General features: G+C 50.9%; 1 protein-coding gene across 1 annotated transcript in view; it reads left to right on the top strand.

Moving 5' to 3' along the window:
- mtcl1 (microtubule crosslinking factor 1) overlaps window positions 1–18,111 on the top strand; it is a gene marked incomplete in the record, with an annotated part of 59,452 nt that overhangs the window by 35,188 nt on the left and 6,153 nt on the right. Inside the window, 7 exon segments of the mRNA XM_030364477.1 lie at window positions 3,438–3,656; window positions 5,294–5,452; window positions 7,303–7,473; window positions 10,025–10,315; window positions 13,914–14,207; window positions 14,989–15,065; window positions 15,752–17,372. Coding sequence (XP_030220337.1) covers window positions 3,438–3,656; window positions 5,294–5,452; window positions 7,303–7,473; window positions 10,025–10,315; window positions 13,914–14,207; window positions 14,989–15,065; window positions 15,752–17,372 — 2,832 coding nt within the window.

Genomic DNA, 18,111 nt, shown 5'->3' with positions numbered 1-18,111 from the left:
CCCCCACCCCCCCCCCCTCCCCACCCCTTCCCGTCCCCCCTCACAGTCCGGTCAGAGGGATGAGCTGGAGTGGCGACTAGGACAGGAGCGAGGCGCGGAGCCCCCCAGCCTGAGCCAGGGCGGGGGCCCCCCAGGCGGCCGGGCGCCCTGTCCCAGGGCAGGGCGCTGGCGGCGGGACTCACTAGGTACCCCACAGGCCCTGGCTCTGAACGTGGAGGTCAGTGAGCAACACTATCCCTCGCCAAACCTCGCTAACCCCCCCTCCCCCCTTACAGCAGACCTGACACTGGTCACCCCAGCTCAGCAGGAGTGTGTGTGTGTGTGTGTGGGGGGGGAAGAGGGTCAAAGGAGTTCATTGGTTTCTTTACATGATGATAAAAAACACACGGGGAAATCACTGGTGAGCGGGTGAGGTTGCATTGTTGTTTGTGAGTTTGTTTCATGCCTATGGAAAATAGAATAATTTTGATAAAAGGGATGCATGAATTATAAATGACACTTTAATAATACGCCACACTGCGGGAGGGACAAAAATGCAATGCTTTGAAAATGTGTGTTATATTATACAGGGTAGAACTACAGGGTGAACTCGATTACACGTGCATAATCTCTTTACATCCTGGTACACTGTTTAAGCAAACAACATTTACTGAAAGCGAGAGAAAAAGACAACCTGCCTTAATGTACTCTCTTCAATTACTTTTGGTACTATGGAGCTGCTGCTGTATGCTGTGTATCTATGGCCTTTTTTTGAAGTTGGAAAGAGGTGAAGATATAAGAGAGCGCCACAGTCTTATCTAGTTTGTGGATGCTCCCGCCTCGATGGCATTCTCTGAGTGGCAAATATTATTGCAGATTAAAAACGATACCCTCGATATATGCAGACTGGGTAGCTATAACATTACAAACACAAAAGCTATGGACAAACAGCTAAACTCAACAATGGATATATATATCGTCGGCCAGCGTCCAGCATAAATGAATAGATGCAGAGCTTAAATGAGTCTGAGGTCGAGGTCTAAAAGTATAGAGGACACACTCCCAAGTTGTCCTGTTATGTACACACGAAAAGGAGAGCACTGCTACATCAAAGTGTGTGTGTGTGTGTGTGTGTGTGTGTGTGTGTGTGTGTGTGTGTGTGTGTGTGTGTGTGTGTGTGTGTGTGTGTGTGTGTGTGTGTGTGTGTGTGCTTGCGCATGTGGGTGTGGGTGTGTGTGTGTTGGACGTGTGGACCGCGGTTCTCCTGCACTGACTTGACTCAGCAAATCTAGTCCAGCTCCCTTCCGCTTCTTTCTGAGGCATCGCTATCGACCTCTAGGAAGATATTGAAGCAGGAAGAGCTCCGTCTATAGCGATGGCAATGTCGAACGCACATCAGGCTAGATCGCTATCAACCAGCACCTCCCACTCACACACACATACGCATAAACACGCACACGCGCACATGTACACAAATGCAACCCACGCGCGCACACACAAACGCGCATTCAAAATGCTGAGCTCTAAATAAGAGGAGCTTTTTAATCAGACGACCCAGCGATTCGGTCGCTGGCTGTTTCCATCGGAAACACAACTCCCCCTTCATACCGCCTTTAAAGCACTGACACAACCCTGATGCAGCACATAGCGGCTAGCTGGGGTTACAGTAAGTACATCCACCGCTCCCCACCTGTGCTTCAATGCTGCGCAGTAAAATGGATGGTGAGGGCAGATGATGGGGTGAGGTAGGATTTATCTTTTTATCCACCGTATTCTCAACATTACAGCCCAAATGCAAAGTCTCGCTTCATCAGGTTAAAGCGCTGTACCCGGGACAACCAGGCTCATGACAGCGGTGACAACATCTTGACGTAAATGTGGACATTGCATTCATCATGTATATGATGAAATATAATGAAAGCACCACCCAGTGCCGGGCACGGTGGGAGAGGGGAGGTTTCTAAAGCGTTGCTCTGCAGCACACTGTACAGATGGCTCCCTGTCGTCTGACATTGGGCCCAGACAGAGGTGAGATCAACGGGTTCGTTCGCTGGCAGCAGGGGAGAGGGCGGCCGAGAGAATGCATATTACATCAGGGTATCAAAACTCGGTGAGGTTCCTAATATGCGCCGTTGTCTTCTGTGTCGAGGTCACCGTGGTGGGAAGGTAGTGTTAAACGAGCCACTTTGGTGATGGACGGCCCAAGTGATTTGAAGCTAGTCTTTCGTCACATTAAAAATCCATCTCATTATCAATAGATGGGAATACCGCAGAGTCCAATGGCTCTTTTCAGTGTAATAAAAAACGATATAAATAAAAAAACCTGTAGGATTTCATTAACTGTCGCAAGACAATGACATCGTCACTGGCTCTCCAAAGTTGTGTGTGTGTGTGTGTGTGTGTGTGTGGTGTGTGTGTGTGTGTGTGTGTGTGTGTGTGTGGTGTGTGTGTGTGTGTGTGTGTGTGGTGTGTGTGTGTGTGTGTGTGTGTGTGTGTGCGCGCAAGTGCGCATACGGGTCGGGGTGTGTGTTTTGCGTAAAATGACAAGTCTTTGATGTTTGATGTTTCTGGAGTGCGAAACGAGAGACGTACCCTGCAGGGGCTCTCCACCAGAAGCTCGGATACCATTATTATCCTAGCTCATGTCAATTTGCTTTGCTATGAAGTTTGATTTGGTAGGGTGTGGGGGAGGGGGGGGGGGGGGGGCTGAAAACCCCAGCAAATACATCCTCTGCCTACTCGTACAGAAAGTGGTGACGATCGTGATACCACTCATTTGATTCAGCACCATCTTCCCTCTACGAAGCGGGTGGGGGGGATTAACGCTTTGCTCTGCGGGACACAGCTGCGGGACCCGGCGGGCTCGGAGATCCAGTTCCGTGTGGAACACGAGCGAAGACACCGAGGGGCGGACCGGGAGGCCGGGGGGGCTCTGCCCCAGGTACGGTACCCTGGATGACATGCACAACACATGGAATGACTCACAGGACATCTGAACGAATGTAGGAGTAGTACTGTAGTAGTAGTAATACTAGCTGTAGTAGGTGGTGGTGGTATAGTACCGGTAATGGTATCCGACTGGTTGTATTTCTACCAGAAGTTATACTATGGTGCAGGTTCTGACAGCAGTGTGTGTGTGTGTTGCACATTTTATATGCAAAAATAAATAGATAGATAGATAAAGAGATTGAAATTGAATCCTTGCTTCTCCACTTAATATTGTAAAGTGAGGACATCTCCTTTTATGCTTCAAGTCCATTTGTCGTTCATCTTTATATATTCAACAAGTATTTAGCAAGTACTGCAGTCCAACTGCACGCATTGGACAAATGTTATGTAACATGTCTATCTGTACTCGCAATGCAAACAAACCGCAGCAGCTAACCAACAGTTAACCGTGTCCCCGCGGGTGGTCTGTCCTCCAGGGCCCCCAGGAGGAGGAGGAGGAGGAGGAGGAGCAGCGGGCGTGCCTGGAGGCCCGGCGCGGAGGCCTGCAGCTCCAGGGCCTGCAGGGCCCCGAGGGGCCCTGGGCCCAGGAGAGGGGCCTCCTGCAGCAGGAGCTGCGTCTCTTCAGGCACAACACGGTCATCTTCTACATGAAGCTGCGCTGGATCCTCCTACACTGGCGGCTGGACCGCAGGTCGGACCCCCGCGACGAGGCCCCGCACCCCGCAGAGGTGGGTGGGCACCCCCCCCACATGGGCATGGATGGACCCTTCTACGTCCATTTAGAGCGGGGTCACCCGATACATACACTCTGGGCACACTGTAGATACACACGCTCTAGACACACTCTGGATAGGCACACCCTTTTGATTCTAGATTGTATCTAGATGAGGAAATGAATTCTGATTATGTGAGTGAAATATCGAGTTTCTACCGCGTCCCCTTTTTTAGATCTAGAGTGTGTGTGGGTCCTGGCTGAACGTCTGTGTTTTGTCATTGATTACAATGTAAACTGCATGGACATTGGACAACATTAAACACGGAGGTCCATGCAAATTATAAAAAGCATTTGAGTTGAAAGCCGCGCTTACGGCCTTCACCGCGTGGAGCGAGCCCAAACCAATCCGGTCACCTCTGTGCTCAGCCGAGGCATTCTACATCCTGCGCGCCGACAGCAGGGACTCCTTCTGTTTGGTGGACCTTTGTACCCTCGGCGTCCTGAAGGTGTGGATTCAAAGACCCGCAGCGGGACGAGTGTTAATCAGCCGAGTAGTTTAACTTCAAAGAAGGTCTTCCCCAGCCCCTTAAAGTTTAAGGATTAATGGTTCTCTGCTAAAGAGCATTGACAGTTGCACTCTCGCTGCACGCTGTTCGTTCTGTGATGTCAGTGGACTTGGCGCTAAAAGGGTTGAGCTCCATCTCAAGCACCAGCCTGTCAGCAAAAGGCAGGGGTCTGTGTTCTCTTCACTGTAACGCCTCTGCCATCCGTCACCGTTATCATGCTGCTCTCTCCTCCAGTATCGGCAGGAAGTGGGGCGCTATGGTCGCTAGTTAGAGAGGAAGTGTGTTTTAATGCGGGTGCCATTGATTTGTCTTCTTTCGGTTGATCTTTTCCGGTCTATTCTTTAGTTTGATTGGGCGGTGCATCAATTCCCTGGTCGGGTTAGGTCTTAGGAGATGTGGTTCATTAAGCTCAGGGTGTTGCCAATCAGGATGCGTTTTAATGGTTTTATTGACGTCCTCTTGCATCATGAGGCTGCTGAACTTTCTGTTACCTCCTCTTATCATAGATAAATAATGATACGTCATTTTAGAACAATTTAGTATGCTGAAAGTGGGTGAGCATAAATAGCGACCTTGGAAACAAATGTATTACATGAAGCTAAGCCCCCGTTTAAGCAAAAAATAAAATAAAAATGAATGATCTGTGAAGTTGTGACAGTCGTAGAGGTTTTAGAAAAACAGGACAGGTTTCCATAGGCGTGAGAGTGGAGGGGTGCCAACCGTCAAATCCCACGTCACACTCTTTTAAGCTAGGGTGTGCAGCCAATGGGAAACGCCCACTCTGAAAAAGCGGTTTTATCCAGAAGTACCCCTCATGAATTTCATGGTAGAAAAATGTTAAACATTTTAGTTTTTAAACACTTTGTGAAACCCAATCAGAACTGTTAAAAAGAAGGGATTCTGGGGCCGAGTACTCTTTTTAACGAAGATATTAGACATGTGTGATATCGGCTGTATCTCCATTGGGGTTAAATGATTCTCTCCACTATTAGACGGTATGTTATACGGGGCCTGCTTTGCAAGCCGTGGTGATGAACCTGTTGACCTGACGACTTCTCCTCCCGTCTCCACACGCCGGCTCCAGTTTGAGAAGATGGAGGGCATCCCGGAGCTGGGGGGGCTCTCTGAGCAGGAAGAGGAGGGGACGGCCACCTGGGACCGACAGAGCACGCCTCGGACCCCAGGGGGCGACGTCCCCGACCAGGGCCCCGCCTTCCCCGACCCACAACAGCATCAGCGACAGGTAACGCACTCACTCCCTCGCACAAACACGCACGCACGCACGCACGCACGCACTCAGACACTCAGACACACACACACACACACACACACTTTGCTTTTCATTGTTCAGAGAAATGTGAGGAATTACCGAAACACATAATATACATGCATGCAAAAATAATAAAAAGAACACAAAATCCCACGCAAATTCCATACAAAGAAAGAATGAATGTATTAAAGCCATCTTTATACTAGATTTATTTTTGGTAATTATTATTATCATTGGCTGTGTTTTTCTCATTGAGTGTAAACCTCTTGTTTCTTCTGCTATTCATTGCCACAGTTTGGCACGGTATGCAAATGAGAAGGATGACCTACATAGCTACAGTTGGCGGTTATGGTGAACGGGGGCCCATGTTCACACAAAGGCACGGTCTCCCCCCTAGATCCCACACAAGTGTGTGTGTAGGTCTCTACGGAGCCCTGGTGGATGATGGAAGGCGTCGTTGTGATCCCGCCATGCGTTTTGTGTTTGCCGTTCTGACAAGCCCAGCGCTCCGCTTCCCCTCTTGTTTTCACCGGAGCCGAGAGCCCTGTCGCAGTGTTTTGAGTCCACCGTGCATTATTGAACGGCCCTAAGTGCTTGCGTTTGTGCGGGGTTTTGATTTGTACAGCGATCTGAGTTCCTCCCCTCCTCACCAGAAAGAAATATACGATTTCCCCTTGTTTTATTCCGGCAACCCGGCTGTTGTACAAAGTCGCCTGGGAGGCCCCGAGTAACGCTACTCAAGTGACAGGTGGGGGACGATAAATCTACGTACCAAGCATTTAGCGCATTAGCGCCCGCTACAGCAGAGCAGGACCCCAGCAGATGTGGAGTGTGTGAGGGGACAGCGGAGGTCACACACCCCTGTATCGGCTTTAACTGATGATGACCTCCGGTTCACCCAGGAGTGGCCATGGGGGCTTGGACAAAGGCTGCTTTAAAAGCCGTCTACAGCTAAACCCCTGCTTATACTGATGGCAAGCAAGCAGTTGCGAGCCATCAGTAGGATGCCAAAATCTTAACACTGTACTATACTATATTCGACAAGTAGCTGGATAACCCAGTTCTGTTTCATACTATTCCCGGTGTCTTCTACCCTTACAAATGCTTTCAGCACGCGACTATGCCCATGCCTATCCTGTTTTCTCTCACGAGATTTTCCTGTATTTCAGCCAGAACCACTAATTTAATGATAAGTCACGGACTGGGGGGCGTTTTAGACCAGAACCATCTCTCAAGACCTTGTTCCCACAGATCCCCAAGAGCAGCTCTCTCGGCAGAAACACACTGAACGTGGAGCCGTCGTTGCACACTGAATGTATTCGTGATCAAGCATACGTGTTTGCTCGTGTTTTTTTTACTTAATCATTTTATTTGCGACTGTTTATGCATCATCTTTGGGCGATGACCACTTCAATACATGCTTTGGATTCAGTTGAGTTTTACCTTAGTTTCATTGATTAGACGTATGGTGTAAGGAGGTGTGTGTGTGTGTGTGTGTGTGTGGGTGTATACATACTGTACTCATTGCCATTTGTATTCTTATATGCTCATTTGATTTCCCTTTCATCTTTCTGCTGCTCCAACACCAGAGTTTCCGTTTATGGGATTAGAGGTCCCATGACATGCCACCAGGTGTGAGTGTGATTAGCCGTTACAAGCCGTTTTGCAAATCTGTGGACACGCCCACTTGTGATGTCATAAGGGGCAGATTTTCAAAACGGCTTGTAAGGCTATTCACACCGCACCTGGTGGCATGCCACGGGACCTTTACTACCGATAACTCAGAGTCTGACCTGAGGTTGACCCTTGTTTCCTCCCTGCAGTTCGGGGAGAACCGGCGCATGCTGCAGGCGCTGCGGACGCTGCTGGAGGAGTTCCGGGTGGAGGTGCGGGACGAGGAGGCGCGGCGGCGGCAGCTGCAGCAGTGCTACGCCAACGACAAGGCGGCCTGGGAGGTCAAGTGGGCCCAGATGAAGTGTCAGGCTACCGCCCAGGTACGGCACGCCCGCGGCCACCCGGTACTCACACACTATAGATATACACGATTGTAACAGAGCGCTTGGACACCAGGTTTGCGTTTTCAATACGAAGTCTGTTTATTTCGATCCCCGGCAGTCCAACAAAACATACGTCCTTAAACATAAATCATAACTCCGCTGCAAGCGGTCCCGGGGTGCGTTCCTTGCGATCTCTGGTGGCGATCGCCCGGCAGTCCAACAAACCGCAAGTCCTTAAACATAAATCAAAATTCTGTGGGAAACACTGCTTCAGGGATGACATATTAATAAGCAGGCATACTTATGTATGACTGTATTTATAGGTTTTGATACTTTGCGGTAAAAAATGGCTCTCCTGTTGTCTTTGTCCTGTCAGTGCGGCTCTCCTGAAGAAAATAGTGAATACCACTGCTCTAGAGACATGCTAGATACACGCACTCTAGAGACACTCTAGATGAAATCTAGATACTCATTTTAGATAAATGCTAGATACACACACTCTAGATATACACACTCTATATTGTAGATACACTCTAGATACACACTCTATATACACACTCTAGATACGAATGCTGTAGATACACACTCTAGATACAATCTAGATACAGATGTCTGAGATACACTCTAGATGCACACACTCTACATACACTCTATATATGCAAACTCCAGATACACTCTATATACACACACTCTAGATACACACTCTACACAATCTATATACACACACTAGATACACACTCTATACACACACTTAGTATACCCACTCCATAGCTTCCGCCAGGGTCGACTGCCTGAGATGAATTCCTTCTGTTAGCGTCAGACGCAATCATCCACAGCGACTTTACAAGAGCGACCCGTACAGTTATAGTGCTGTGAGAAATGAAAACCTAGTGCTTTAAAAAACAACAACGTGACAAAGTGCAGCCTATCCATATGGAACAGAAATGCAAGGTTATTCCAAAAAGATGGTCTCAGTTAAGGCTTTGCAGTGGAAGGATTGGTAAATAACAGGCAACATCCTCCCCAACTCTGTGTTCTATGCAGGAAGACCCCACTATTTGACCCGGGAACACCCCAGGTTAAGGGGCTGTATTAAGCTCATCATAGCTGGAGATTTAGTGTTAAATAGTTTTTCTGCTTGATATGACTCCCTCAGGTTATAGCCTTCTAGATTGTCTCAATCTGAGACCGTCGGTTGAATGACTTCCCTCTGAGACGCTGTTCCTTCACGCTCAATAGCACAATAGTAACTACATAAAAATAACAATTAGCTTTAGTTTCCAAGACATGACGATGCTATTATATTGGCTTGCGGAGGAAAATTGTCATACTCAAATTCTAATGGCAAAATAAACTTTCCCTGCGCCTTTATCAAACGCTTATAAAAAGGGGCCTAGGAAAATGATCTATTAATAAGAAAGGCTACTTTGGACAGGACACCGTCCCCCTGATGCTTTGGTCATTGGCAGCATTTGAGAACCCCCCCCCCCCCCTGCTCTGAATTACTATCTCGACTTATAAAGTGTCCCCCCTGAGTGCCGACATTAATTCATTCAGCAGCTGTTGCTCCCTGTGTACTTGAGGGTATAACGAGGCCGTCTTTACAAACAGCAATCTAACGGAGCCATCGGTAAATCAAAGGTATTACCATGTCAATGGAGATCATTCAAACAGTTTTTTTGGAAGAGGGCAGCTGTGGATGATCGGTCGAACCAGATCGCTGCTGTACAGTGCTCTGTGCTGCGGTCGGTAGTCCCTCTCTCCCTCTCTGTCTCTCCCTCTCTCTCTGTTTCTCTCTTTCTGTCTCTCTCTCTGTCTCCCTCCCTCTCTGGTTCTCATTCTCTGTCATCCGCACAGCGTCTTTGATGATGCAAGATTTCAAAACGTGGTTGCAGGCCTTCCCCCCTTCTGAAATAAATATGAGTAGTCTGACTAATGCTGGGTTGCCTTGTTGGGTTTGATGTACCCTTTATTGTGTGCAAAGGATCTTTGTAAATATTGGATCGTCCAGAAAACGGTGCGCCATTGTAACCCCTCCTATCAAATAGGGCTGAGCGATCTGGGGAAATAATCCAAATGCGATTATTTTCACCAAAATGCGATTTAATACGTGTTTTTTATTATATTTATTAAGTTCCTTATGTTCGTTTTTTTCACAAAGAAAAGCAATAAATCATTCTATAGTAGTCCCAACACAACATCGGAATTAGTCAACATATAAACTGCTCTTTCCTTTAGGCCAGGCCGATGTGTTGAAATGAATTGATATTATAACATCTTTATTTAACTATCGAATTGTAAAAGAAAAATAAATATAAATTGTACCGATCTCCTCAGTTTCATTGTTCCATTACATCTGGATTTTGATTTTTAAATCGATTAATCGCTCGGCCCTCTTATCGACTCATCACGTCTCACGTCCCCCTCCCCCTCCCCCTCCCCCTCCCCGTCCCCCTCCCTGTCCCCCTCCCCCTCCCCCTCCCCGTCCCCCTCCCCCTCCCCCTCCCCGTCCCCCCCTCTACCTTTCTGAACCTAAACCCTCCCCCAGCTGGAGGACGCGCGGAGTGAAGGCGAGGGCAGCGGCGGCGGCGGCGGCGGCGGCGGCGGCGGGGGGGCGGGGGTCTCCCCGGAGGAGCGCGCCTCCCCCCGGCAGCAGGAGCGCGAGGAGCACCAGAGGCTGCTGGCGGAGAGCCACAACGCCTCCCTGGACCTGCGCTGGAAGCTGCAGCACGGGGAGCGCCGCTGGGGCCGGGAGCGCGCAGAGCTGCTGGAGCGCCAGGACCGGGAGCGCCAGGAGTGGGACAGCAGCGCCCGCGAGCTGCACCGCAAGATGGAGCGGGTGAGGGGGCGCGCACCGGGGTACCGGGTGGGGGGGGTGGGGGTATTATTGTTGTTGATGGTGGTGGTGGTGGTGGTGGTGTTAGGATTATTGTTGTTGATGGTGGTGGTGGTGGTGGTGTTAGGATTATTGTTGTTGATGGTGGTGGTGGTGGTGGTGTTAGGATTATTGTTGTTGATGGTGGTGGTGGTGTTAGGATTATTGTTGTTGATGGTGGTGGTGGTGGTGTAAGGATTATTGTTGTTGATGGTGGTGGTGGTGGTGGTGGTGTTAGGATTATTGTTGTTGATGGTGGTGGTGGTGGTGGTGGTGTTAGGATTATTGTTGTTGATGGTGGTGGTGGTGGTGGTGGTGTAAGGATTATTGTTGTTGGTGGTGGTGGTGTTGTTAGGATTATTGTTGTTTATGGTGGTGGTGGTGTTAGGATTATTGTTGTTGATGGTGGTGGTGGTGGTGGTGGTGTAAGGATTATTGTTGTTGGTGGTGGTGGTGTTGTTAGGATTATTGTTGGTGGTGGTGTTGTCAGGATTATTGTTGGTGGTGGTGGTGGTGTTAGGATTGATGGTGGTGGTGGAGGTGTTGGTGGTGTTAGGATTATTATTATTATTGTTTTGTTGTATCTTATAGTGTAGAGTATGATGTAATCGTTGGTGGGATGTTGCCTTTTAGGCGTTGCTTTGTTGAGCCTTTTTTGTAGGGGGAAGAAAAAAAGAGAGGCAGTCTGAATGATGAGGAAGAAAGAGGTGAGAGAGAAAAAGGTGAGAAAGGAAAGAGAGGAAACGGAAGGGGGATGTGGCGGGAAAGAGAAGAATACGGAGAAAGAGTTTATTGAACAATGGGTTCAGAGGGGGCGAGGGCGAGAGATATCCGCAGTTGGAAAGAACCGGAACAGAGCGTGAGAGGAATAGAGAGAGAGAGAGAGAGAGAGGGATGAATAGAGAGCATCAAGGGAAATTCAAGCGAGCAGGCGGCTGCGACGAAGACGAGGCAGAGAGCGAGTGGGTGAAGAACATTTATAAGAGAATCCCAGAGACTTGGTGCGAAGGTTGGCGAGAAGAAAAGGAGACGGAGCTTTGGAGACGCGGATGAAACTTTAGCCTTTTTCAAAACCCGACTGTCTATAAAGACCACTGTATGGCGCTTTACCTGAAAGCTTTCCTCACAGAAGAACACTGCCTGCATGTTGTTCAACCTTGGGGTGAATCTAAAGCACTCAGCCAGCCCACCTCAACATTTTTTCTGCTAATAATTTGATGGAACTGACATTTTTCGCTCATTTTACCAGGCAAATCAGGTGTTCAGGTGTTTTCCCAGAACAGGTCTCTTAAATTAAAGTGACATGACCTCTCTCTGTCGGAATAAGTAGACTTTATCAGTAGACCGGGAAATGCAAAGATTGATAGAAGCGATAACAGGATGTAGCACAAGCTTAATGGGGAAAGGGCTCACTGAAGGAATAATTAAATCAAGGTCATTTATAAAACATTCTATGTTTTATATAAGATCATTAAGGAAGAAAGGATAGAAATTGGTGGATAATATTTTTCTCCTTAAAAAGTCTCATGTCAACCCATCAAGGAGGAAGCTAATTCTAATAACGGCAGATCTAGCACAAAACATGGATTACTGATATTATGACCCACTTAATATTACTTTTCAATCAGAAATGGCGATAACCTCATTTTGTGTTTGTTCATAAATTCTCTCCTCCCATTTATATACCTTGGCTCCTCCCACTTCCACTCTTCACTGCACTGAGATAGTTGATTGGCAGATGGCAGACAAGACAGTATATATCACTTGAATTTCTTTAAGAAGCTGCTTCATTTAACACTACACACACCTTTAACACATTTATATTTTATTGTGTGTTTGCGTGAATATGCGTGCTAATATAATGTGCGCATCTAACCGGACATAAATACTGCCACGCACCACCGGGGAAATTCTCACACAACAGGAAATTAAAAGAAAAACATGAGGGCAAGGGACTTCCACTAGATTAAGGCCCAATCCCATTTCTACCCTTACCCCTTCCCCTTACCCCTCCCCCTTGTTTTGAAGCATCGATGAGGCGACGGGCCGTGTATCGACCACCTCCTGAAGTCCAGGGAGCGTCGCAGCCTTGAACAGGACACTGTTGAGAAGGCTAATGCACACTTTGAAGCAGGGAAGGGGAATAAAGAGCCAAATACGACCACTTTCCGTATTCCGCACACACAGACGTGCCCGGGTCGGAAGTGCTGAGGCATCAGTGGAAGGGAAACACCGGAGAGGCAGGAAGAAGAAGGTCCCGTGAAAGGACAGCATCCCTCCCTGTAAACGGATAGCCAACCTCCCTGTAAACAGACAGCATCCCTCCCTGTAAACGGATAGCCAACCTCCCTGTAAACAGACAGCATGCCTCCTGTAAATCGATAGCATGCCCCCTGACCAACGGCCATGGCTTCCACTTGTCGCATCAGGGGTCAGGTACCCTCGATGAGGTTAAATGTCCCATCCTTTCGTTCAAGCCTATTAGTCAGCCGCCTCCCCCTCTCTCGGTTTCTCTGTGGCTTCGTGGGGGCTCCCTGCGGGGAATGTGTCCCACCGTGTGAATATAAAGCAGGCGAAGGGCATACATATTCAGCGACGCCCCCACCTGCTCCGCATCATTTCAAATAAAAGGAAAGGGGATGCCATCTGAACGGCGTGCGTGTGGAGAGGTGCCCTGCTATGGGAAACAGATGCCTCACCGTGAGCATCTGAATTGCCTATCAGGGAGGTCCGAATTCACTTTCTAAACTGAGTCGAATGTCATTGAGGTGGCTTTGATATTACTCCTCCCCAGATGACCACCACATTTTGCCGTTCTAGGCACATCCCTCTCTTCCACGTTTCTTGCAAAGGCTTTGACTTGGGGTTCCGGCAGGGCTGTAGTTTGGCGTCGCACTCTTGGGGCTTGTGGTCATGGATTCAGTTGAGCTTGGGTTGGTTTATAGAACAAGGAATATTATGACGGCTGGTATCATGTCATTCACCGGGGATCAATCCAGTCTTACTGTAGAGATCCCTGTAGGAGGGGGATTGGAATGGTTTCTGGTCCAATCGCTCTGCTCAAGGTAACGGCAGGAAGAGAACAGAATACACACAAGTAGAATAAGACGGGCTGTGTCCCGGCTTGATCTTACCACGGCGATCCCGTTTTGCTGTTGACTGTTGCCATCAAAGTCAAAATCAGCTTTATTGTCAATTCCCAAATATGTGCCAGACAAAGGGAGAAATTGAAATTGCGTTTGAATCTGACCCACGGCGCATTAAGTACAAAAGGATTCAATTTGGTAAAATGAATAAAACGATATTACTTAAAATAAATACATTCTAAATAGTGCAAAGTTATTCTGAATAGTTCAAAGGTAGTCAAAACAAAATAAGAAAACAAAACTGTATGCGTACATTAAAGTAAAACAAAAAGTGAATGGTCTTGGGGGCAGATGGGAGGGGTTTCAGAGTCCAGAGGTCGTGGGGGGGCAGAGGGGAGGTAAGGGAGAAAGGGCAGAGAGTTGAGCTTCCTGTTGAGCAACCTAACCTGAACACGTCCGCCGTGCCGTCCAATCAGATGCAGCGGGAGCTGACCTCCCGCCGGGCCGAGGGGGCGGACTTCAAGGAGGGGGGGCTGTCCGCCCCGCGTTCCCCGCGCTCCCCTCGTTCGCCCTCGGCGGCGTCGGCGGCGCGCTCCCGCTCCGAGTCGGACGCCGCCGTGCCGGAGGACGTCCCGGGCGCCCGGGCCCGGCTAAAGGCCCAGACGGAGAGCCTGTTCCTGGACGCCCTGTCCCTGGACCCCATGGGTGGCCTGGGGGCCCCGGCACCGTGCCGGCTGGACAGCGAGAAGAGGTTCCCCTGCATGAAGGAGGCTAGTGTTGGCGTTTACCTTATACCTTTCTCCACCCCCGCTGCGCCCAGTTGGAGGTTAAAGGGGACATACTGTACCACCAGGTGTGAGTGGGGCTGGCCGTTACAAGCTGCGGTCTCTCATGTCATCACAAGTGGGCGTGGCCACTTAGATGAGTGACGGATGGATGAGCAGCGTTTGCTACAGTCCACTGGGTGGGCTGGTAGACTGATCTATCCAGCACACATCAAGGTGGACACGCCCCCTTGTGATGTCACTTGAGGCAGATTTTCAAAGCGGATTCTAATGGCTAATCACACTCACACCTGGTGGTATAATATGTCACCTTTAGAGCTACGCTGAGCAGTTTTGGCTTCCCCCCGCTTTGTTTGGATTAGGTTGTAGTTTGATTGAGCCTCGTGGTTCTCATGCATTTGTTTTGATGGCTGGCCATCGCTGTGGGTCCGACTGAACCCCTGTCACGCAACGCAAATAATTGAATCAAAACAAAGTGGGGCGAGATAAAATCACTGATGGCAGCTTTAATAAGTCATCATACTGTAAACTCCAACTGCTACACTTATCCCTGTGATTGGAGTGCAAAACAAAACGTCAACGTTTACTCTCTATAATCATTTAATTATGTGAGCGCAAAAGTAATTAGGCAAATCAAGACGCCTAGCAATCGATATCAATTAGCGCTCAGCATTTGAGCTGTTTTTCAAGCACTTTTTAATCGGTGCTGCTGTTGAGGGCTGTTCCTTCCTATGGTTGATGTATTTTATTTTTTTACCGGTAGCAGGCGCTGAATGAGATATCCGAGCGAGAGAGCGGTCCCGAGTACCCTGAGGAGGAGATGAGCGGCGGGAATCTGTTCAGGTAACCCCCCCCCCCCTAACACACACACACACACACACACACACACACACACACACACACACACACACACACACACACACACACACACACACACACACACACACACACACACACACACACACCCCTCCCCCAAGAGCCGTTCTTCAGAGTACATCCATTATTGTTACAAAAGGAGCTGCAGTTAATTTTAATCACTGCTGCATTTTCATTATTGCCACAACAGTTGGCATCCCACTGGGACTGAGCTTTAAAGAATACGCTCCCCCCGCCCTCTTGCTGCTCTGCTTGCGGAGGTAAAGAGTTATAAAGCCTCTGGGGGTGAACCTGTTGTGTTGCCTCTGCTGACTTCTATCAGAGGTAACGGTTAGTTCGTCTGTTCCCAGCAGTGATTTCAGTTGTTCTTTTCTTCGTGACGGATGGGTTTTCAAAAGAACATGTTATCTAACTCGAGAGTCCCTGTTGAATAATGCAGACCGTACTAATGCTGCATACTGCACTGCCTGCCCTTCAAACTGTCACGTCTCTGCGTCGTGAAGGTAATACTGTAAAACAGACTTCTGGAGCTGGAAGTGGATTATAACTGTTAACTGTGAACTGTTCTGTCAAGGCCCGGGATTTCACAGTCCCTCTCATCCCTGTGTGTGTGTTTGTGTGCGCGCGTGCGCGTGCGCTCGTCTAATCCGCAGAGCCAAGTCTGTGTGCTCCATGAGCGACTTCCAGCGGCTGATGGACAGCTCGCCGTTCCTCCCGGACAAGAGTCGCCACGGCGACCAGGAGCGGGACGACGCCACGCCCCCCCTGTCGCCCGACGACCTCAAGTACATTGAGGAGTTCAACAGCAAGGGCTGGGACTTCCCCTCGGCCGGGGGGGCCGGCCCCGCGCCCCTGGAGGCCCTGGAGGCCTGGCCGTCGGAGCGGCCCCTGGAGGCCCACCCGGACCCCTTCACGCCGCCCGCCTGGTACCTCACCACCAGCGCCACCCTCACCACCAGCACCCTGAGCAACCCCGAGCACTGCCATGCCATGCCGGCCGGCGCGGTCGGCGCCGACCACTACGCGGTCCACATCCTCCACAGCCCCCCCCGGCCCCTGGTGGTGTCCGAGTGCGCGGCCGCCGCCGGCTCCGCCGACGCCGACTTCCTGTACCCCCGAGGGAGCAAATCCAGAGGCGCTGGGGCGGAGGGCGTGTCCGGGACGGCGGCGACGGCGGACGAGGTGTTTGGTGGCGGCGGCGGCGGTGGCGTCCGCTGGTCCGGCCAGCCGCCCCTCTGCCCCACGGTGGGCTACGCCTCCTCGCTGGACCTGCAGCTCTCCCGGAACCTGAGCGACGACATGAAGGAGGTGGCGTTCTCCGTGCGGAACGCCGTCCGCTCGCCGCCAGGCCCGGCGCTGCGGGACACGGCGTGCCAGACCAACGGCTTCACCACGCGCGGCACGCAGACCACGCAGACCATCAGCGTGGGCCTGCAGACGGACGCGCTGCGCGCCCCGACCAGCAGCCCCCACCGCTGCCACACCCCCAAGGGCGGGGGCTCCACGCCCGTCTCCTCGCCGTCCCGCGGCCCCCGCAAGGTGCCCTACTCGCCCGGGGGCCAGAGCAAGTTCGAGCGGCCCTGCTGCTCGCCCAAGTACGGCTCGCCCAAGCTCCAGCGCAAGCTGTCGGCGTCGGGGAAGGGGTCGGCGGAGCTGGCGCCCGCCTGCAGCCGGACGCCGCCCCCGGCTCTCGTCGCCCCCGCCGCCGCTGCCGCTGCCGCCGCCACCGCCGGCAGCGCTGCGAAGGGCAACAGCGAGTCGGCGTGGGCGCGCTCCACCACCACGCGCGACAGCCCCGTGCACACCACCATCAACGACGGCCTCTCCAGCCTCTTCAACATCATCGACCACACGCCCGTGGCCTATGACCCGCTGCAGAAGTTCAACAAGTCTCCCAGCCGCGCCAGGGCCACGCCGCCGCCCACGGCCGAGCCCAGCCCCGCCCACGCAGCCCCGGACCCCCGGGTGGCGGCGGCGGCGCAGGAGTACCCCCGGGCGTGTCGCGGGCGTTCGCCCAGCCCCGTGGAGATGCACGGCGGGGAGAGGACCCCCGAGGTGGGGCCCAGCGTGCGGCAGGACCTGTCGGCGCCGCCGGGCTACTCGCTGGCGGAGAACGCGGCGCGCATCCTCAACAAGAAGCTCCTGGAGCAGGGCTGCAGGGAGGAGAGGAGGCCGTCGGCCGGGGGCCCCGGGGGGCCCGGAGGGCCCGGACACAACGGCAGGGACGGCTCCAGGCACACCGACGCGGACAGAGGCGCGGCCGGATGTATCGAGGTAAATGTGTTCGTACCGCAGGGACGGGGCTAAACAGAATTGCTGTTTTCTCCTGATCTTCCCCCCCCCCCCCCCCCCCCCCCTCCCCCATAAGTGGTTATTGGACATCGATACAGGGGTTACAATGCCTTGCAGTTGAGGGTGAAAGTGTGTTCATGCAAATGTGGAGGATCTATGTGTGAGGTCGAAGGGCTTTGTACACACTTTTCACGTGCTGAGCTCACCTGAGTGCATGGGGTTTGTTGTCGCACAGACAACACTCAATCTTTTCTGCAGTAGTGGCTCAATGTTCCTCAGCGGTATATTCCTTCTGATGCACTGGATAACATAATGCGTCACGAAAGATGGAAATTATTTCAACAGAAGACGTGGCAGGACTAATGAGTATCCAGTACTCATGCATTAATCTTTGTAAACTTTTAGATATAATTTCAGCTAATAATGATCATTTAACAGATGTGTGTTAAATGAATTCCAAAAATCCAAGCTACACTGTTCGGATTCCTAAACCTTTACCTTCAATCCATTCATTTTTCGTGCATCTCTTCTTCAGATATATATATCTAGTAGGGCTGTAACGATACGCGTATCAAACCGAAAATCGCGATACTCAAAGCCACGATCCTGTCTCGCGTTGTGAGAAGGCAGAAGCGCGATACGCCCTTTCTAACTCTGCGGTCAAATTGTCCGATTGAAATTTGCTAATAATTTGTCTAGATAATAGTCTGCTGACAGCGCC

This window comes from Gadus morhua, chromosome 8 (assembly GCF_902167405.1).
Source record: "Gadus morhua chromosome 8, gadMor3.0, whole genome shotgun sequence".
Lineage (NCBI taxonomy): Eukaryota > Metazoa > Chordata > Actinopteri > Gadiformes > Gadidae > Gadus > Gadus morhua.
Note: the sequence above shows the minus strand (reverse complement) of the source record. Positions and strands in the feature narration are given on the sequence as shown.